Here is a 20,216-nt window from a genome sequence, read left to right as displayed (position 1 = left end):
AGCTAGTCTATTTTCCGGGAGTTGGGGTAGGATACTAAAGGGTGATTCTTGTTCTTGGCTAAGTTTGGTAGGGGCAAAAGATGTATAGAGCAGACGTAGCCATTCGAATATGGGGTAGGATGCCGGTATCGATACTACTCAAATGGTTTAACCAGTGCAAGGATGCTCGATTTTAAAGAGATAGTAAACTCTTTCTCCGATGTTTATTCAATGCAAGTCTTCAATAGCTAAGGATCTCTCCATGCATGTCGTATATCCAAGTGTTTGGGTTATCATAAGTATAAGTCTAGTAAGTATCGAGTCTTGACCAACGTCTATAACTCTAAAATCTCCATCCACCCAAATGTCCCACTCACGCATCCCACGCAGGATCATACCGACTGACAACCAGCTCTTGCAAATCCAATCTATAATCAACAATCTCCTTCCCATTGACCAAATCATTCTCCAAGACTCTCTTCTCCGCCTCTGCCTCATCCCTCGCAATTCCAGCCTTAACATGCCTCCTAATTAACCTGTTCTTCGCAACCTCGAAATCCACCTCCACAAACCACAACTCATCCATCAACTCCGCCGCGCGATTCCACGGCTCCTTGTTCAAACTCAAGTAATTCCCCTCGAAGAATATCACCCGACACGACGCCGGGATCAATATATCGTCATCAACTGGGTCCTTTACTGCATGATCAAAGCTCGGTGCATACAGACTCTGGGTCTCGGGCGTCACCTGCTCCCGCAGCGCCCGGACCAGCTGCAGAAACTTCTCCCCGTCAAAGGTGAATGCTGCGCCGCGGCGCGCGATGGCATACGCCGGGTCGGGCATCTCGGATAGTTGTGCCCGTGTTAGATGGTAGCCGTCCATGGGCACGTTGGTTGCGACTTGTGGTGATTCGGGGTGTTGCGTTAGGTAGCGCCGATTGATGCGGTTGGCCATCATGGTAGCCAGTTCTGTCTTGCCTGAGCCGGGTATCCCGCTGATGGCGATTAATAGGCGGGTGTCTTTGGGTGTGGATTGGAATTTGTCTGGGGAAACCTGGTTAGTATTTGCGGGGGTAATGGGGTGCTGATTGCGGAGCATTGTTGCCCTCCTTCGTCCGGGGAAAAGATAGATGACTTACTCCAGATTTTATCGACTAGTCGGCTCACTTGGTCGTCCATTATTGGTGTGTGTATTATTTATAGGGGGAATAGATACGGGAGAAGGTATTATATGGATTCAAGGACAGAGATCCGTGGTCCCGTGCATGCAAAGATTGGGACGCTTTGAAGAGCGGAAGATGGTGGATGGGAGTTAGAAGAGATTTGCTATGGGGAAACCAGATCGGAGAGACACTTCCTCGGTACCTGTACCGAGTGATGGGCGACAAACAGGAGGATGGCAGTTCTGGGAGACAGCGAGAAGCTCCGACGGCGGGCTCGATGGGATAAATAAGTCGGCGGGGCTTGTCGTCAGAGTGGGGGCTCGCGATCGCATTGACTCCGGCCGGGGCCAGCGATAGTGAGATACGTCACAGGGGACCGGCTAACTTATCAGGCACCGCGTGGTTATACTTTGTAGGCTGTGGATGAAGTAGACTCGTCATGTTTTTGGGTATTTTTTTGTATCTCAAGATTCCGGCTGGTGGAGCATAGATGGTAATGCTTATGTGGGATATTCAAATGCCGTTCTCACTGCTGTTCAAGGAACAACTGGTCAATGCATGAGGTCACATGTCCACGGCTAGCAGCGACTTGAAGTATCTCATCCCAGGCTAAGCTGATACGACTCCTACTATTTCCAATACCTTAATCAAATCACACCAAAATGACATTAGACAAGCCAGGTTATATGAGTACAATATGTTCCCGGATATGCACTTTAGATCAATTCCATCTCATAATGGGTAATTCCCGTCCATAACTGATTCAGCCGATTGACCCTGGCTGAGACACCATAACGCCAAACAAGAGATCCCCGCTAAGAACAACTCGAAACCACAAGCATCCCCCAGATGACCTATTAACTAAATTCTCGGTATCTAACACAGTGACAGAAAGGTACATGATCACCTCGACCTGAGCGGTCCATCCACGCTATCAGTGTCGTTAGTGTCATCGTTCGCGCCGAGCCGGCGGCCAAGGGTGCGGGACAGTCCAGCTGCCGCCCACCATTCTTCGGGGATATCCTCGCGACGCGCAAGTCGATCTAAGATGGCTTGCATCTGCTGCAGGTCTGGATCGGTAGAAGTAGAAGAGGAATCGGAGAATGCAAAGGAGATGGTAGGGATAGGAGGGTGGTTGCTCATGGTTGACTGGAGATGCTGAGCACGTCTCAGTGACTCCATCTGGCGAACACGACGGTAGCGGCGGAACAGTGCGTTGGAAGAGATCCCTGTTTCGGAATCGCTGTCGGAATCGCTGGAGCTTGAATAGTCACAGGGATTTAAGAACTCGGGGTATGGATCAAGAACCATCTGGACAGTGCCCGTGCCCGTGCCTGAATCCATAGGGTTCGACATCTGCAGCGAGGTTGCCGAACTTGTGGATGTCCCGACGGTCGAAGCATTCGTGCCAGAAGCCGATGCGGACGTGAAGGACGAATCAGCACTAGGAAGATTGGTATCCGGCGTGATCGTGGTAAGGAGAGTCTCCCATGCAACGTTGGCATGATCGTCATCGGGACTCAGACTTCTCTGTCGGTCGCCAAGACCATCAATAGCCGACTCGCGGTTGGGACGGTTCGCCTCATTGATCGATCGTTCACCAACACGTCGCAGGGTAGGGAAGCCCGCCGAGATCGAAATATCGCTTCCAAGACCATCGGGTCGAAGAAAATGGGATAGACGAGCAGCTTCTGGGCGGGCTTGGGGAGACGCAGTCCTATGGTATGCAATCGCAGGAGCAAAACGCGGTGTGAACTGGGGATGAGTCTGGTCAGGCCGGTTGGTTGTGTCATCACCCGGCGATGGACGACTGTATAGATCGGGCAGGGCCGAGCTGCGCGGTATCCTCAATCGCTGACCAGGCCGCCCATGACGGAGCGCATCGCTCAGCAGTCGCTGGCCGGCTTCGCGTCTATCGGAATCCAGGAGGCCGCGGGCCAGGTCGAACGGGTCGTCGGCGCTGCTAGAGTTCGAAAGCGGAGAGCGCACATGACGCTGAAGACCATTCGCCTCACGCTCAATCTCATCTACTAGCGGACGAGGGAAAGGCGACCGGAGGGTTGCGCTGCGCAAGGCGGAGCCGCCATAGCGCGAGGGACGACGAATACTAGCCTGGCGACGAATTGCGGAGCGCGCAGTGGCACACGGGTCTTTGACAGGATTGTTCTTCGGAGCATCTGCGGAGGACTCGCAGAACAGTCTGCATCATGTCAGTCAGATATGTCAGCCGTTCCGTGCGCTCTTGGCCGACGGAGTCGCGCGTAGAATCCGGACAGCGGCGAGAGTTGTGTAGGGTAAGAAATTGTGGACTCACGGAATACCCATGGCTACAGGGGATGAGAAATGAAAGGATAAAGAGCGACGGTCCAGGCAAGAAGGGAGATCAAGGAAAGAAGCCGCATCCAGAAGTAGCGTGAAGTGACGCGAGTCCTTAAATGGAGAGGGCCAGATTGCGGGGACAGCGACCAGGGCGATGTGTTGATGGAGAAACGGCGAGATTTGGTTTTCCTCGTAAGGGTAAAAAGCGGAGGCGAAGAGATTTCGCGCCTGAGGCTTGCGGTCGTAGCGCCGCGGGTTGGCCTGAGGGAAACATTGGGGGATTCTGGGTGGCTGGGAGAACCGGTGGTGGCGCCCTAATGATCATCCGCGTACAATCTGGTACAGCGCCTAAAGGCTGAAGGGAGGAAAGAGTGAAAGATCAATGATTTGTCAATTGAGATGAATCGTGACCACTGAATGTTTCACTGACAATGGCATTGATCACAATGCAGGCGATTGACTATTTCCATGGATCAACTTCGAGTATACTCCCTCAGCGTTACTCTGCCAGACTGATACCAATTACCTGGATTATTGTCCCTCCGACGGGGGTTTATTACGTACGGTAACGACCGCTTCCGGCCTCGGCTCTTCATGCCTTAGGCATTAATCCTTATCGGTCGGCACCTGACAGCTCCCCGATGATTATCTTGCCCGAATCCCGCGGGCAACTCAGATCGGCGCAACTTTTCTGGAGGTCAAATAGATAACACACTTTCCCCCTCCATGACCACCTCGTCCCTCATTTTCCTCTGATCATGAGGATTGGTCTTTATCAACTATCAATCATCACATACTCGGAGGGATGATTGAGCTCGGTCTTAGTCGCATAGTCCGCCTTCTCCAGCAGACGCCGCTGACTTGGAAGGCAATCCATATTGCTGGCACCAATGGCAAAGGGTCCATCAGCGCTTATCTCTCCCACCTGTTGTCGACGGGTGGTGTTCGCTGTGGCCGTTTCACCTCCCCGCATCTGATTGACCGCTGGGACTGCATCACTATCGGCGAAAAAGTCGTCCAAGAGTCACTCTTCCGGCAGATTGAAGCTAGAGTTAAGCTTCGAGATCAAACGCTGGGAATCGGTGCGAGCGAGTTTGAGCTACTGACTGCGACTGCATTCGAGATATTCAATCATGAGCGCGTTGACATCGGAGTGGTTGAGGTTGGCATGGGCGGTCGCCTGGACGCAACGAACATCCTGACCGACGTCTTGGTCTCCGTCATCGCCAAGATAGGCCTAGACCATCAGTTCCTCCTCGGCGATACTATCGAAGAAATCGCAAGGGAAAAAGCGGGAATCATGAAATCGGGTGTTCCATGTGTTGTAGATGGTACCAATTCGCCTGAAGTGCTCCGAACTCTCGAAGACCACATCAAGGAACTCGGCATCGACGCGATCTTCACCCACCCCGATACTCCAGAATATCACTCCTCATCGCTCAGTCGGCTCTTTGCTACACTCGATCTCCTACCTCACCAGCGAGCGAACATGTCCTGTGCGGTTTCGGCCTTGAAACTTGCTCTGTCTCGATTCCGTCCCGACATCGACGTCGAAGTGCTCGTTCCACAACTGTCAAAAGTCGAGTGGCCGGCGCGCCTACAAAAGCTTGTTCTGAAACCATTGACAGATCGTGAAGAGCCTGTTCTGCTGGATGGTGCCCACAATACTCAGTCGGCGGAGGTTCTTGGAGAATATGTGGATTACAAACTTCGTCCGCAAGGTACGAACGTCACCTGGGTCATCGCGGCCTCCCGCGGTAAGGATATAGAATCCTTGTTTCATTCTATAATCAAGGCGGGCGATCGAGTCGCGATCACCGCGTTCGGACCCGTGGATGGCATGCCCTGGGTCAAGGCCACTGATCCAGAAGAGGTGGCTTCATGTGTCCGATCAATCGCGGGTATTGGACAAGTGCAAACCTTTGGGGAAGACATTTCCGGCGCTATCCATTGGGCTTGTGAACAAGCTAGTGACGGCCCATTGGTCATTGCTGGCAGCCTCTACCTGGCGTCGGATGTTCTACGTCTTCTTCGGGAAGCACAAAAGCAATTATAAGTCATGGCATCAGGACCAATGGTCTTCAGTGACAGAGATACCCCTTTTCCATCCGCAGCGTTTTGGCGTATCTGTAAGTATATAAGCATACATTAGTTTAGCTTAACGGAAGTGCATTTCCTGTTCCGAGGACCCAATTTTGTAAATCACCAATGCACAAACCAGTCTTGCGACCTGCATATATACAGTGCAGCACTACATTGCAGTAAGAAAACATCAAGAACATGCTACGAGTTGCAGAGGAGTAATTGCACAGCTCGCATCACAGCGGGTGTAAGTGATACGGTGATAAGGCTGATCGGAGATCCAGCAGCGGCCGGGCGCTGCGTCATGGCCTAAGCCAGCTGGTGGTGGTCTGTGGGGAACAAGAGAAAAGGAAAGTTCAAAACACCCGCCTGTCCTGCATTTGCTCCGGCAGGCACAGCAGTCCGTGACTTTTCGTCGGTCCTTTCGCAAGCATCTGGTTGGATATCCGTGAGTCTTTCTGACAAGCGGACGATTGGATTTGCTTTTCTGGAGGGAAAATTCGATGTGGAGAGACGCGTTGAACCGGACGCGGCTCTCTCTTGACTGCGAGGACAAAGATCGTTCCTGTATGTTTTTTCTCTTTCGTCTGAATCCATCATGAGATCATGCCATATTGTCTGCGGAGTTCAGCGCAGATTCATCTTCCTGCTGCATCTCATAATATGTCTGAAACCTACTAACAAGATATCTTCTGTTCTGGATAAATAGTTCGTGCTGACATGAACGATCCGATCGGTTCTCTGGCGTCTGCCTTTTCTACACCTTCCCTCGTCGTCTAAGCCTACAGTTGTCGGAATCCGAGTGCATCCAGCTGTTGAGTGTCATTCTAAACAACAGCGAAAAGGGGACCTCGATCCACCCGCTGCGCGACCATGGTTTCCCGGTCCAGCGAAGCCAGTGAGGGGCCGCCGCCTCCTTCCAAGGCCTCCGGTACTCCAGCCAAAACGCGACTGTCGAGACTCAACTCCAGCCCGGCCAAACTAGACAAACCGAAGGATGATAGGGTTGTCAAATCGTCTGCTAAGGATGTCGCGGAGCTTAAGGATTATGTATGGATTACGGCTTTCCCTGGTTCCCCCGTGATGGGAGTGGCTAATGGTGACTTAATGTAGCAATTGGGCGACTGCCTGGGTAAAGGCGCCTTTGGGTCGGTCTACAGGGCCCTGAATTGGAATACCGGGGAAACTGTCGCTGTGAAGCAGATCAAATTGGTGGATCTGCCGAAAAGTGAACTACGAGTGATTATGGTAATATCCCTCTCCGGTCGCCGCTTGTCGGGTCGCTGTCCGCTAACGCCGAGTGTTGCAGTTGGAAATCGATCTTTTGAAGAACCTAGATGTGAGATGCGACATCCGATCATGTCCCCTTGTCACCCGAGCTGACCTGTGATTGTAGCATCCCAATATTGTGAAGTATCAGGGGTTCGTGAAGTCTGCGGAAACTCTTAATATCATTCTTGAGTATGTACCCTTCGCATTGATTGCTGAAGCCAATGATCAGCGTAGCTGACGAGACAGATACTGTGAGAATGGCTCTTTACACTCGATCGCAAAGAACTTTGGGCGTTTCCCAGAAAACCTGGTCGGTCTCTACATGTCTCAAGTGCTCCATGGTCTCTTATATTTGCACGAGCAAGGTGTCATTCATCGAGACATCAAAGGAGCCAATATCCTTACAACGAAAGAAGGTCTGGTCAAGCTTGCAGATTTTGGTGTGGCCAGCAGGACCACTGGGCTTAGCGAGTCCAGCGTCGTTGGGACGCCGTATTGGATGGCTCCGGAGGTGATTGAACTTTCTGGTGCGACGACAGCTTCAGATATTTGGAGTCTTGGTTGTACCGTGATCGAGCTTCTGGAGGGTAAGCCTCCTTACTACAATCTCCAACCTATGCCGGCTCTATTCCGCATTGTCAATGATGACCACCCTCCCCTTCCTCAGGGTGCTTCTCCGGTCCGTTCCCTGTCCCTTTCTCCCGTTTTCAATATCTCATTAGTATCCAGGCTGTCAAAGACTTCTTGATGCAATGCTTCCAAAAAGATCCCAATCTTCGTGTTTCCGCCAGGAAGCTCCTTAAACACCCATGGATTGTCAACGCTCGCAGGTCCGATTCCGTGGTTCCCAAGAAATCCACCGAGTATGAGGAAGCAGTCAAGAGCGTTCAGGAGTGGAACGAAGCCCTCCGTTCTCCGGACACTGGAACCCTGCGGAAGCCGTACAGATACGACGCTCAAGGTGCTGCTCTGCGCCCCGAAATGGCTCCATCTCGATATACACCAACAAAGGATATTCTTCCCAGCCCGGTGTCCAAGCATGTGACAGATCGGTTCCGCTCGCCGGACTCCACGGAAGAAGACAATTGGGACGATGACTTTGCTACTGCTATCTCTCCCAGCGCGCTGCAGCTTCCTCACCTCCGACCACAGGACAATTTTGGCGGAATGCTTTCCTCTGAAAAGCTGAAGGCGTTTGCATCCCTAGATGGTACAGTGTTGAAGTCAGAAGACGGCTTTGATGACTTCGATGATCCTTTCTCTCAACAGCCCGGTGAATCGGATCCTCTTCGGACCATTCGGCCTTACTCGGCCAAACCGACCGGGATGGAGAACATGTCACAGCAGACAAAACCCACACTAACTGCAATGCACCACAATGTACCTGTTCTGAAGACCCCTGTGCCACCATTAAGACCGCAGCGCCCGACATCGTATTTCAAAGAGAACTCGGTTGAAGACTATTCCGACCTCATCTCTGCAAATGAAGATATTTTGGATGATAAGCTCAGTGCTTTCCAGGTAAGCATTTCCCCTACTGTCTTAGTAGTGTGCGTCTTCTTATGCATATCTCAGGATATCGACGAAGAGGGCAGCGATATATCGATTTCTTCGCCCTCAAAGGAGGTAGTCCGGTATCAGGCGTCACCGGATCGTGATGAGGATCACCAGCCGCAGCTTAGAAAGCGGATATCTGTCAAGCGCCACCGATCAGCAATAGAAATACAAAAGTTCGCAGAGAATGAGCGAGACGAAGACTTTTCTGACATTCTAGGAGCTGATGAGGTTGCCTTGGATAAGCCCGAAAGCGATGAGGGCTCAGATCGGAGTACGCTGATGTTGAACTCAAAGCTATCGAACAATTCATGGCTTGGCGATCAAGATGATGAGGATGATCCGTTCGCCCAGCTTGAAGAAGGACTCGATGAGGTAGATCTGGAAGCCAACATCGCGCGTGACAAATACGCACGTCTACGGGGTCAAGTCGAGGGTCTTGTCAGCTCTCTGAAGACATCTCAAGATGAAGATGTGCTTGGGGAGATCTCCGAGCAACTACTAACCGTGTTCTGTGACCTGCCAGAGACGAAGAACATCATCATTAGCGCACACGGGATGCTACCGATTTTGGAAATCCTTGACATCTGCCGTCGGCGCGATATTATTCTGTGCTTGTTGCGGATTGTCAACGCCATCATTTTCAATGACTATGAAATCCAAGAAAATCTCTGTTTCGTCGGAGGTATTCCAATCATAAATGAGTTTGCCTCCAAAAAATACCCGAGAGAGATTCGACTAGAAGCAGCGGCCTTTGTGCAGCAGATGTATCAAACATCTACGCTTACCCTCCAGATGTTCGTCAGTGCTGGTGGTCTCAACGTATTGGTCGAGTTCTTGGAAGACGACTACGAAGATGAACGCGACCTCGTTCTCATTGGGGTGAACGGTATCTGGAGCGTTTTTGATTTACAGGTATGTTCGACTGTTGCAGATTAACCTGCTCGTTCAGACGCTGACTCGGTTTAGGGTTCGACGCCGAAAAATGATTTCTGCAGAATTCTATCACGCAATTCTGTCTTGGATCCCTTGTCACTTGTTTTGAGCCGAGTCTTGGATGAAGAAGGAGAATTGGCAGAAATCGTTGAAGGCCGGATAGCCAACATCTTTTTCATTTTCTCGCAGGCCGAGAATCACGTCAAGGAAATGGTTGCTGAACGAACAGTTCTACACAGTAAGACATCGAGTATACAATTCAAAAAACTCCGCTAATCTGTCTCAGGGGTCCTGAAAGAGCTGAAGCGGATGACGCCCGCACACCAGATCACTATGTTGAAGTTTATCAAGAATCTGTCCATGCTTTCAACTACTCTCGACTCGCTTCAGAATTCCAACGCCATCGACGTGCTTACGGACTTGCTGAGGTCGACCATCAAACGGCCGCACTTCCGGGAAGTCAGCAACCAGATTCTCAACACTATCTACAACATGTGTCGTCTGAACAAGTCCCGCCAGGAGGATGCGGCTCTGAATGGCATAGTCCCGCTTCTTCAGAAGATTGTGAAGACCGAGCGGCCGCTCAAAGAGTTTGCGTTGCCGATTCTTTGCGACATGGCGCATTCAGGAAAGGTGGGACGGCGCGAACTATGGCGCAACAAGGGTCTGGCTTTCTATATTTCTCTGCTGTCGGACCCGTACTGGCAGGTGACCGCATTGGATGCTATATTCACTTGGTATGTGTCGGCGCCATGTGTAGTGACAATCCGATCTAACTCTTTGGCAGGCTCCAGGAAGAAACGGCCAAGGTAGAGGAACATCTCTTGGATAATCGCTACGACAAGATGTCATTTACGGATTCCATTGTCAGGTGCTTAACGATTTCCAAGGCCAACGCCTTCGAGAACATTCTCGAGCCGCTGCAAAAGCTTCTGAGACTGAGTCCGCCTATTGCCTCGACGTTTGCGCGTCCTGATCTCTTCACGAGGCTAGGGCAGAAACTACATCATAACAAGGCCGCTGTTCGGCTGAACCTCCTGCGTATTATCTCGAGCATCTGCGATTCGAGCGAAGAACAAGGTGGCCTTCTTGCGAAATATGGACTTTTGGAAGCAATCCGGGAATTGGAGCATGACCCGGCCATCCTGGTCAGAGACATGGCTGGCAAGTTGATCCAATCCAATGAGCGCAGTGAATCGTTCAGCCTCGAGAAGCGCAAGCCTGGGATGAGGCGCAAGAGCACGTCTACCACGCCCCCAGGCTACCTTGCAAACCAGTCCGCCCCAGCCACCCCACAGATCACTCGGTTCAATCAACCCAAGGCTTATTTCGATGGACGGGAAAGCCAGCGACACCCGCGGCCCTCTCTCAGCAGCTCGGCTCTGGCATTACGACCAGGCAGCAGGGATGGCACTAGCCCCGCTCTGTCAGCTGGGCTCAGCAGCAGTGCCGGCCCGTCGAGGAACAGACTGTCGCGAGGAGTGGCTAACAGGCTATCACAAGTAGAGCTCCTGGCCGAGGAGGAGACTCGACCGTCGAGTTCACTCTCTCGTCGACGTTCCATCCTTCCTCAACGCCGACGACCCACGCATGCTGATTCTGACTGGGCGTCCTAGCGGACCTCATGCTGGGCCGAGGTGCGGTGATTGGCTCATAATGTAGACAGGAGGCTCTGGAAGGAGATGGATACATTGTATTTGCATTGCATAGGATTGGAGTACTGGGTTTTTTTGTGAATTGCTTTGACTGTGTATACACATTCATTTGTCGATGTGCTTTCAGGCGGAGATGGGATCTCTCTCAGGCTGGCTGGTATTCGGGGTACAGGAAGACGGAACTGTCAGGGAGGGATGACCCATGTAGATAATCATGGATAACATACAAGTGCGATATTACGTTTTTTCTTTTCGAACGTTGTGTAGAAATTATTACTGACTTACAGTTGATTGATTATAATTGATATATACACTGTAAGGGCAATCCCGAAGTGGCGGCCAAACGGGGCTGATCGGCTTCCGACGCAGAAGTGCGACGAAAATGCGCCGTGGCGGCCAACCAGTGAACTTCTCCGCCGCTGCATCCTCCCTCCTCATCCTCCTCCTGCAGACTTTCCTCCTCCCCCTACAATTGTCCTCGAGGGCTTCGTGCTGGCACGGATGATCCACCCCGTCCGGTTGACTGCTGTTCTCGACTTGTGGTCGCTCCCCAGACGGCATTGTTCGAGTTCGGGATGAGGGCGGCGCTCCTCCGCATTCCGCTGCGGGCTTCCAATTTTGATCCTGCGGCGGTCATACGATCGGCTGCGAAGCCTTCTCTCGCCTGCCACCCTGGCAATTTCGCCCCGTTGTCCTCGATTTCCCGTCGATTAGTTTCCAACTCGGTTACTACACCTCCTGTATCATGCTCGAAGCGCTTCTCCGGTCGTATCGCCCAGTCGATTCCCCGGGCCACTTACGCCACCCGCACGTCTCCGTTGTCTGAATCGGCGAATTCGGGACAAAGTGATGGAAAGCGTTCGGGATCAGGTCAATCGCGTAGCAAGACCATCAAGTATGCTGTGATTGGAGGCACCCTCGTGGTAGGAGCAGTGGTGTTTTCGGACCAAGTTCAACACTTCTACCGTGCCGCTGCGAGAACTGGCAGAGTGGTTGGCACATTGGCGGTTTGCATTAACGAGTAAGTGGGAAGCATTTACTACATATATACCCCTGACGCTATGCTGTCAGCATACTTATACGTCTTGATTCATGCAGCTACCGGGTAACTCTCAAGCAAGAAACCTCCACGCCGGAGGAGCGAAGCGAAGCCATTCGGGCCTGTCACAAACGTTGCGCGGAACGGACTCTACGGGTTCTCGAGAAGAATGGATCGATTTTTATCAAGCTGGGACAGCATTTGAGTAGCATGGGCTACCTACTTCCGTCGGAATGGACTACAACCTTTATCCCGCTCCAGGACAAGTGCCCCGTGTCATCGATTGAATCGATCGAGGAAATGTTCGTGGCCGATACAGGACGTCGGATCGACGAGCTGTTCTCGTCCTTCGATTCCGAGCCTATTGGTGCCGCTTCTTTGGCGCAGGTGCACATTGGTACGCTGAAGGAAACAGGTCAGAAGGTTGCGGTCAAGGTGCAGCATCCCGCTTTGGCGGAGTGGGTGCCCCTGGATCTGGCCTTGACTCGGTTTACCTTTTCGATGCTGAAGCGCTTCTTCCCTGAATACGATCTGGAATGGCTCTCTCGTGAAATGGACCTGTCTCTGCCCCAGGAGCTGGATTTCCGAATGGAGGCGGAAAATGCCACGCGGGCGAGCGAGTACTTCAAGAAGCACTCAGACGCCCCGTTGGTCATTCCTGAAGGTATGCCTCAGCAATCACAAGTCGCTTTTGCACAATGAAGTGCATACTAACATCAGCCAGTGATGTGGTCCCAAAAGCGTATCCTGGTCATGGAGTTCATCTCCGGCCGGCGTCCCGACGACCTTGAATTCCTCGACTCAAACCACATTGACCGCGACGAAGTCTCCGCTGCTCTGGCACACATCTTCAACGAGATGATCTTCGGTAACAACGCACCCCTGCACTGTGATCCTCACGGCGGCAACATCGCCATCCGTCCGAACCCCAACCGCCGCCGGCACAACTTCGACATTATCCTCTACGACCACGGTCTCTACCGCGACATCGACAAGGACCTGCGCTGCAACTACGCCAAGCTCTGGCTGGCTGTGATTGAGTCCGACCTGCCGCGCATGCGCGAGTACGCGCGCAAGGTCGCCGGAATCACGGACGAGCAGTTCCCGCTCTTCGCCAGTGCCATCACGGGCCGCGACTACATGGTGCTCCAGAAGAAGGATATCGTGTCTGCTCGTACCTCGGCAGAACGAGAGAGCATGTCCGGCTCTTTGGCCGACGGTCTGCTGCAACAACTAGTGGAACTCCTAGGTCAAGTACCTCGGATTATTCTACTGATCCTCAAGACCAACGATCTGAGTTAGTCCCACTCCTTTCCTTCCTTATATAATATCTACCCTGCCTCTAATCAATGATGTAAAAAAAATACAGCCCGCAGTCTCGACGAGAACCTCCACACCCGCCAAGGACCTATGCGCACCTTCCTCATTCTCGCCCGCTACGCCACCCGCACCGTCTTCGAAGAGCAAATGGACTCTGTCAACGAGACCGGAGGTATCCTTCGTCCTGGAAACTTCTGGCGCTTCCTCTGCGCTTGGACTGGGTATCTGCGCGTGGAGTTGAAGTTGTCTGTTTATGAGACGTTGCTTTCGCTGAAGAATCGGTTCGGGTTGGTTTGATCGATTGTATTATTTTTTCATTCCCTTCTTAATATTCTTATCCTTTCTTTTCTACCTCTACTTTTTACCCTTTTTTCCTTTGGTTTTGAATCCCTGCTACGCAGTAATTGATCGATATCGATATATAGAGGGCATATGCATGCGGTGTTGTGCATTGGCGTTTCTTTTTTCCTTTTCCAGTACCTTTTTCTCTTTCAGTTAATCCGCCTGATATTGTTACTTTAGACTTGCTTTTGTTATGTTCCCCCATTGTTTGTCTGTTTCATTTATCTGGATCTTGAAAAGAAAGCAGTGCTCCGTCTGTATTTTATACATATATAGAATATATATAGAATTTCCATTTTATTATCTTGCTATCTCTTATACACTAGATACCTTATAATATATATATATATATAAGATATATACAATAGCTACTACTCCCTAAATGGATGAATTGAAGTTACCAACTTAGGCAATTAGTAGATACATAAACAGGCAACCTAGTATTTAAGAGTGGTAAGATAGATAAAACAAATAGGTAAGGTACCTTGGGAGCCATACCCCCTTGTACATCACTCCCCAAATCAGACGAAATAATCACAAATCAAAAAAGAAAAATACACTAAACCCACAACAGTCTGTTACAGTGCTGCCACAAAATTTATCAGATCTAATCGTTGCATGCATGCATGCATGCGTACCTTGTTAGATACTCCACGCACAGACTACTAGTTAGAGTAGATGGAGCTTAACTACTTTGTACTAGAAGTGGCTATGCTAAGTTTGCTTATCAGATGGAGCTTTTCCTTCTTTGTGTTAAAACTTGTCTCATGTCACTGTAAATTATGTGTGCTGTGCTGTGCTGTGCTGCATGATGTCAGTGGCCATAGCTGAAATGACTGTGGTGGTGGAGAGGTGGCGAATCAGATAAACCAACCTCTTTTTACTACTTAATCTCTTGGTTTCGATGGTTTTCTATCATTCTACTGTGTATATACTACGTTGTGATGATTGCAGTTTAGATATTACATAGAGAGGAGTACATTTTATTGTGTAGTGTATGTACTACTGTGATTGATGATGATGATGATGATGATGTTGTATATATCCGAATTATCAATCCCTTCTTTAGTTGCTTCGCCGGAAAAAAAATGAGTAAAACGAGTCATGAAAAGGATAGAAAGAATAATGAAATGCTATACACCGTTTAATAAACGAAACAAAAGGAAGAAAAGTCCATCCAATCCTGACTGACTGACAAGCAACAGGTTATTTTGTGGGAATCACATATTCGGCCCAGACCATTCCACGCCACTCCACCACAGGCCAAATCCATACACAGTCACATCTCCATTGTATCATTCTGCTTCGCTCTTCTCTCCAGGGAATCAATCATGGTATCTGTATCCGTATCCGTATCCATTTTTGCTCCATATTTTTATGATTTTTCAAAATTTTCACTCTTTCGTAAAACACTCAAAAAGACTTAAGCAGTAGCGCTGCTGGTCTTCTCAACCTCCACCTGCACCTCGGGAATAGAGGCGCCCGTGCCGGACAGATCGGTCTTCACGGTGCGAGGGTTCTTGGTGTAGTAATCCGAGATGGCGGACTTGATGGCGTCTTCGGCAAGCATGGAGCAGTGCACTAGATTTTTATGTTAGCTCTTGTCATCTCTTGCCCAGATTCTTTCAGCGCTCTCTCATCTCCAGTAACAAGGGGGGTTCGTACGCTTAACAGGGGGCAAGCACAACTCCTTGGCGATATCGGTGTTACGGATCTTAGCGGCCTCATCGAGGGTCATTCCGCGGACCAACTCAGTCAGATAACTCGAGCTGGCAATAGCGCTACCGCAACCGAAAGTCTTGAACTTGACGTCGCTGATCTTGTTGCTGTCCTTGTCGACGCGGATCTGAAGCTTCATAACATCGCCACAGGCTGGGGCGCCGACAAGACCGGTACCAACGTCCATAGACTTGGCCATGGAGCCGACGTTTCCTATAGGATGCTCGTTAGTATTCGTTTCTGGGCCTTTTTATTTAGAGTGTGCGTGTCAGGTGGGCGTGATTTGAATGCGCTGCGTATTGTATATCTTGATGCGATGACATCTTGTCGAGGGATGAATTGCAGGAAGCTACCTACTTGGGTTGGAGTAGTGGTCCAACAGTGCAGGGATGGTCAGTATTTTCTTCGATCCAAAAGGGGGTTAAAAGGTAAACATATCTTTCTCATGGTATCCTCTGCGCTGCTGCTGCTGAGGAGCAACAACAGTCGACCTCACGGCTTGCTGGATTCCGGAGACGGCCGGGGTGACGCTGCGAGGCGAAAGGACGCCGGAGCGAGGAACAACTGTTACTAGACGACGGAACATTGTGTATGTGATGTGTGTGATGAATTAAGAGAAAAGTAAGGTATTGATTAGACAGTAAATTGATGATGAAAGGAACAGGTGAGTGGTGATGTCGGGGTTGAGTGGTTAAGTTAGTTTAGGAAGAGTAGGGTGTGATGAAAGATTGATAGTTGCGATTGATTAATTATGGTTTCTTTGGGGGGGGAAACTTGACTAAGGCCGTCTTATTCACCGGCGCTAGGCGATTTCGAGAAACCCCGTTGCCTCCGCGGAGCCGGCCTCGGAGATAGGGTATGACGTTAAAGCGAACCAGTGGGTGGGATTAGGGAGTTATGCTGTGTATTGTTACTTGTCTGGAATACCCGTGGATGGAAAAAGCTATCTGATAGAATAATAGGGGATGACACGTTCTACCAGAAGAATCGCTGTTGGGGAGGATGGAATGCCAGTTCTGTGGCCTACAACAGAAAGGGTAGGCGGGAGTAGTAGTTCTGGGTCCGCCGGTTCTTAACCAAAAAGAAGAACCGGCAGTTTCGGCCAACGGGAAGTTCTGCAGGCGGGCATTACCAAGCGGTACGGAGCAGAGCAGCGGCTGGTATCGTAAGGATGGGCTTATCTGCTCGCCCTCCATCTGATAATGTTTCCTCCTTCCCTATCGGATTATTCCGGCCCGAGGATGTACTTTCCCTGCAGTGTGGCTCTAGAACCATTCTAGTTAGTAAGAATCTTTGCTTAGTTAGTTGTTTACTTAGACGGGTTAAGTTATCCCGGATGACTTTGGTCGGAAAGCGTATCTTCCTGGCCACCAGTCAAATTCCCTACTACAAGAAAGAAAGAACGAACGTAAACCATGGCCGGAAAGACACTAGGCCGATCATCGGGCGTGAGTCACTCTTTTCATCTTCTTATTCCTTTGCAATTATTAGTAGTGGTAGTAGTTGCTGGTTTGATCCCATGACAGTTGCTTGCGAAAAGTATATATTTGGTTTCTATTGAACAGCACAGCACACACTCTGGATGATCACCATTCGACCTACCTTAGTAGTAATTAACATACTATCTATGAACAGTCCCTCAATGCCCCAATAGCCGCCTTTACCATGGCCCTTCTGCTTGGTTCCTATTGCATCAAATCCATCCACACCGCTCGTCGCGAGGCGCAATCCACATCGAGCACCGCAACCACTACGCCCCGACCTACTAAGAAGGCAGAGTCGCAGTCTTCATGGGTACAGCAGGCACTGGAAGAGAGTCGGGAGGGAGAGAAGAAGTGATTTAGGTCGGGCAGAACTGAGTGTAAATCTTACCAAATACGCGTTGTATATACTACAAGTACTACTTATTGCTTCATGTCTGGGACATTTTCTCAAATTTTCATGGCATTGAATCGGCACACATAACAATCTGATATGAAATGGCTAATATCAGCATCACAAACACAACACATCAACATCATATCAAATTAATCCATTATCAGAATTTTCAGTGTATCAATGATCATATCCCATATCCATGGCGGATAACAGGATCTACCATTAAAAATTATTCATCATATAAATGGAGTCAAATGATAATAAACCACCAGCACAAAAAAGAAACAACAACAATTCTATTATAGAAGAGAGTAGCAAGTCGAATATGCATCAATCATCATCATCATCATAAGCACAAATACATTATTGCGCAATACAAGAATGATATCAACCAACAGTGTCGGTTAATATGGCTTTCATTATAGCCATGGTTGGTAGGAAGGAAATAAACCGCACAGAGAATTTCGCCGGCGGTTTTTAGTGTGATTATCACGTGACTTTCCCGCTGATGTCATGTGGGAAACGGACGGAGAGGGGGAATGCAGCTGTGTGCATGGATGATGGATGTATCCCCCCCCCCTCCCCCCCAATTATCCTCATTAGATTAGCTGAGTAGTTGTTTTCGGAATGTTGAATGCTATTTATCTTACTATGGAGCATATGTTCTAGAGGGAAGTTTTGTATGTATATACAATCGCAATTGAGGTTTATCGATCCGGGGGAAAAAAGACAAGAACGCTCAGAACCATAACCACCAAGGATTTCAACAAGTCAGAACAAGACTAGATTGTTTGGAATTTCACATGTCAACAGCACATCATACATCTACCCCTACTCCGTAAGGGTGTATCTTTGTGCCGAGGATGTGTCGAAAGGTTCAAAATAACGTGCAGACAGGATATCATGGGCTGCAGCCCAGGAAATGAATGTCCTCTATGGTAGTGTATCTTCGCAATGTACGACTAGCACGGAACAGAAATAAAATCGCTAGGGTGCAATGAAATCCCAGCTTAGGTGCGATGCCCATGGCTCGTCACCTCGTCACAGACCACCCGTCTAGTAATTAGATTCCACTGTCTGATGTGGCCTCCAGCTTCTGCAGCTTCAACTCCCCCTCATGTTGCACGTGTCCGATGGTTTTCTTCAAGTACTCATAAGTGAGCATGGTAGTCATCGCAGCCGGGACTGCCCGGAACAGGTTCGTGCCGATCCCAGAGTAGAATGCGCGCCAGCCTTCCTCTCTCAGAATGGTCTGGCATGTGCGAATGATCCCCGTGTAACGGGGTCGATTGGGCATCCCGTCCGACGAAGCCGCACCCGGGGGCCTGCTATGACCCTGGGGGTGATCCATCCCGCCGCGGAACGAGATCTCTTCGGGTGAGGCCGCCGGTGATGTCCTCTGCTGCGTTTGGAGTCGTGTCCGAAGCACTTCATGCGGGTATGTCGCAGTGCTGGCACAAACCTTACTCAGGAATGTCGCCGATGTAATGCCCACCCAGTGTGAGCTGCCAGTATCAGGATGTTCGCCAATACTATAGCCAGTAAATGCCATCTTCAAGTATTCGTAGAGAGGAAACTGGATGGCCACGTGCGCCAGTCCCAGCAGCGCTGGAGTCAGGCCGGAGTAGAACGAACGGATCCCTTCACTTCTGTACATTTTGCGGGCCGCATCCCATGTATTTTTGTATTGCCACGGAGCCCGGTAGCCTTCGCTGCTTGACCGGAGGCTCTGTGACATAAGTCGTGTCTTAATCACCCAGATCGGATTTGTCGCAAGTGTCGAGCAAGCGCCCGCCGTTATCGAGGCGTAACCTCGTGAAAGCCACCAACTATCTGTTCCTACGTCAGCCTCACCATCACCAACCCCTGGTTGTCACTCCTCACCTGTTGTTTCGTAGAAATACTCCCGAGATCGATCGTAGACCGCTAAATAGACCGCCCACGTCGGCAGGTATCCCAGGAGCATAGGACCCAATCCTTGATAAAGGCCTCGAATACCATCTTCCCGCCATATTACTCGTCCAGTTCCCAGCATTCCCCGGTACAGTGTCTTAGCCTCGACCGCCTTGCCGCCACGTCGTCGCGCGAATCCACCTTGAGCCTGCAACTTGGTCTTGATCACATCGAGAGGACAGGTAACGATCCCCGAGGCGACGCCCGCACTGGCCCCGCAAAACGGTGTGATGTAATAATCCGGCACACGTGTAGCAAGCATTTCGAAGCGATCCAGAAAAGTAGGTTGGGACGGAGACTCGGCCGATACATGAAGTGTAGACGATGGCGGGCTGTCCGAAGTTGTACCCTGCTGCTCTTGAGAGCCGCTGGCAGCCCCCGACGGGCCATGGCCTTCAGAGAACATCTTTCCAGCCAGCGCTCAAAGCAGTATGCAATCCGTCTACTATGTCACCGAGGGTTCCCGGATCCGAGCATATCGGTGCTCGCTCCGGAACCCAAAAATAACCCGTGTGTCAAATCGTGGTGAGAGGGGAGGAAAGCGTGACGTCGTTCGGGGCGCTGGTAGAACAGGAAACACTACCCCGAGACAGTGAATTGAAGGGTTTTTCTTTCTCAGAGAGGAGCCGATGCTGCCGGGAGGAGTGGGCGTAATAAGGTTGGCCTATCTGAAGCACAGACGGGGCGGGGTCTGTAGGAGCAACGCAGCTCCCCTATCGGAGTGAAAGGGAATCGAACTAAGAAAAATGTTCAACGGATTGATAATAAGCGGCATGCCCGGTGAGTACAAACCAAAGTATTAAATCAAAGACCGTCGGTGTGAAGTCCGAACAGAAGGGAGCGCCGGTGTTAAGAGGAAGCAGACGGAACAGGACGGAGCAATGAGGACGGGATGAATTGAGCTGGAGGGATTGTCTTAGTCGTATTCCAGTCAGTCAGGTGGAGTGGAGTTCGGGAATGAGTGAATCTTGTCCGCCTCCAAGCGCGCCGCTTATTTGGCCTGAG

General features: G+C 50.4%; 9 protein-coding genes across 9 annotated transcripts; 5 read left to right on the top strand and 4 right to left on the bottom strand.

Annotated features, from left to right (window-relative positions):
- Positions 1-201: 201 nt before the first annotated feature.
- BO83DRAFT_382562 (kinase-related protein) lies at positions 202-1,629 on the bottom strand. Its single transcript, XM_025532259.1, has 2 exons — positions 1,119-1,629; positions 202-1,023 (listed from the first exon to the last, which is right to left on the bottom strand). Exons 1-2 carry the CDS (start codon positions 1,156-1,158, stop codon positions 353-355), a joined length of 711 nt encoding a protein of 236 aa, XP_025383144.1. The 5' UTR covers positions 1,159-1,629; the 3' UTR covers positions 202-352.
- A 192-nt stretch (positions 1,630-1,821) lies between these two features.
- Positions 1,822-3,615, bottom strand: BO83DRAFT_382559 (uncharacterized protein). The gene is made up of 2 exons (XM_025532258.1): positions 3,457-3,615; positions 1,822-3,342 (listed from the first exon to the last, which is right to left on the bottom strand). The coding sequence occupies exons 1-2, from the start codon at positions 3,465-3,467 to the stop codon at positions 2,046-2,048; spliced, it is 1,308 nt and encodes a 435-aa protein (XP_025383143.1). The 5' UTR covers positions 3,468-3,615; the 3' UTR covers positions 1,822-2,045.
- On the top strand, positions 3,457-3,947 carry BO83DRAFT_382558 (uncharacterized protein). Its single transcript, XM_025532257.1, has one exon. It carries the CDS (start codon positions 3,578-3,580, stop codon positions 3,818-3,820), a length of 243 nt encoding a protein of 80 aa, XP_025383142.1. The 5' UTR covers positions 3,457-3,577; the 3' UTR covers positions 3,821-3,947.
- Positions 3,948-4,125: 178 nt separating this feature from the next.
- On the top strand, positions 4,126-5,642 carry BO83DRAFT_382557 (dihydrofolate synthase). The gene has a single exon (XM_025532256.1). The coding sequence runs from the start codon at positions 4,267-4,269 to the stop codon at positions 5,515-5,517; it is 1,251 nt and encodes a 416-aa protein (XP_025383141.1). The 5' UTR covers positions 4,126-4,266; the 3' UTR covers positions 5,518-5,642.
- Positions 5,643-6,065: 423 nt separating this feature from the next.
- Positions 6,066-11,219, top strand: BO83DRAFT_156673 (serine/threonine-protein kinase). The gene is made up of 11 exons (XM_025526283.1): positions 6,066-6,110; positions 6,253-6,593; positions 6,657-6,791; positions 6,853-6,882; positions 6,940-7,004; positions 7,062-7,494; positions 7,545-8,336; positions 8,391-9,284; positions 9,339-9,543; positions 9,592-10,042; positions 10,093-11,219. Exons 2-11 carry the CDS (start codon positions 6,417-6,419, stop codon positions 10,919-10,921), a joined length of 4,011 nt encoding a protein of 1,336 aa, XP_025383140.1. The 5' UTR covers positions 6,066-6,110; positions 6,253-6,416; the 3' UTR covers positions 10,922-11,219.
- A 191-nt stretch (positions 11,220-11,410) lies between these two features.
- BO83DRAFT_441326 (ABC1 kinase family protein) lies at positions 11,411-13,969 on the top strand. Its single transcript, XM_025536328.1, has 4 exons — positions 11,411-11,981; positions 12,059-12,663; positions 12,724-13,296; positions 13,369-13,969. Exons 1-4 carry the CDS (start codon positions 11,536-11,538, stop codon positions 13,614-13,616), a joined length of 1,872 nt encoding a protein of 623 aa, XP_025383139.1. The 5' UTR covers positions 11,411-11,535; the 3' UTR covers positions 13,617-13,969.
- Positions 13,970-14,646: 677 nt separating this feature from the next.
- On the bottom strand, positions 14,647-15,966 carry BO83DRAFT_347735 (putative iron-sulfur cofactor synthesis protein (Isu1); the record flags this gene model as incomplete). The annotated part of the gene is made up of 4 exons (XM_025528827.1): positions 14,647-15,242; positions 15,327-15,593; positions 15,738-15,783; positions 15,877-15,966. The coding sequence occupies 4 exons, from the start codon at positions 15,964-15,966 to the stop codon at positions 15,085-15,087; spliced, it is 561 nt and encodes a 186-aa protein (XP_025383138.1). The 3' UTR covers positions 14,647-15,084.
- An 829-nt stretch (positions 15,967-16,795) lies between these two features.
- On the top strand, positions 16,796-17,404 carry BO83DRAFT_347734 (uncharacterized protein; the record flags this gene model as incomplete). The annotated part of the gene is made up of 2 exons (XM_025528826.1): positions 16,796-16,828; positions 17,016-17,404. The coding sequence occupies 2 exons, from the start codon at positions 16,796-16,798 to the stop codon at positions 17,217-17,219; spliced, it is 237 nt and encodes a 78-aa protein (XP_025383137.1). The 3' UTR covers positions 17,220-17,404.
- Positions 17,405-17,892: 488 nt separating this feature from the next.
- Positions 17,893-20,081, bottom strand: BO83DRAFT_382554 (putative mitochondrial carrier protein). Its single transcript, XM_025532255.1, has 2 exons — positions 19,143-20,081; positions 17,893-19,091 (listed from the first exon to the last, which is right to left on the bottom strand). Exons 1-2 carry the CDS (start codon positions 19,615-19,617, stop codon positions 18,322-18,324), a joined length of 1,245 nt encoding a protein of 414 aa, XP_025383136.1. The 5' UTR covers positions 19,618-20,081; the 3' UTR covers positions 17,893-18,321.
- Positions 20,082-20,216: the final 135 nt, after the last annotated feature.

Source organism: Aspergillus eucalypticola, assembly GCF_003184535.1.
Source record: "Aspergillus eucalypticola CBS 122712 chromosome Unknown BO83scaffold_36, whole genome shotgun sequence".
Taxonomy (NCBI): domain Eukaryota; kingdom Fungi; phylum Ascomycota; class Eurotiomycetes; order Eurotiales; family Aspergillaceae; genus Aspergillus; species Aspergillus eucalypticola.
This window is presented reverse-complemented; position numbering and strand designations above follow the sequence as displayed.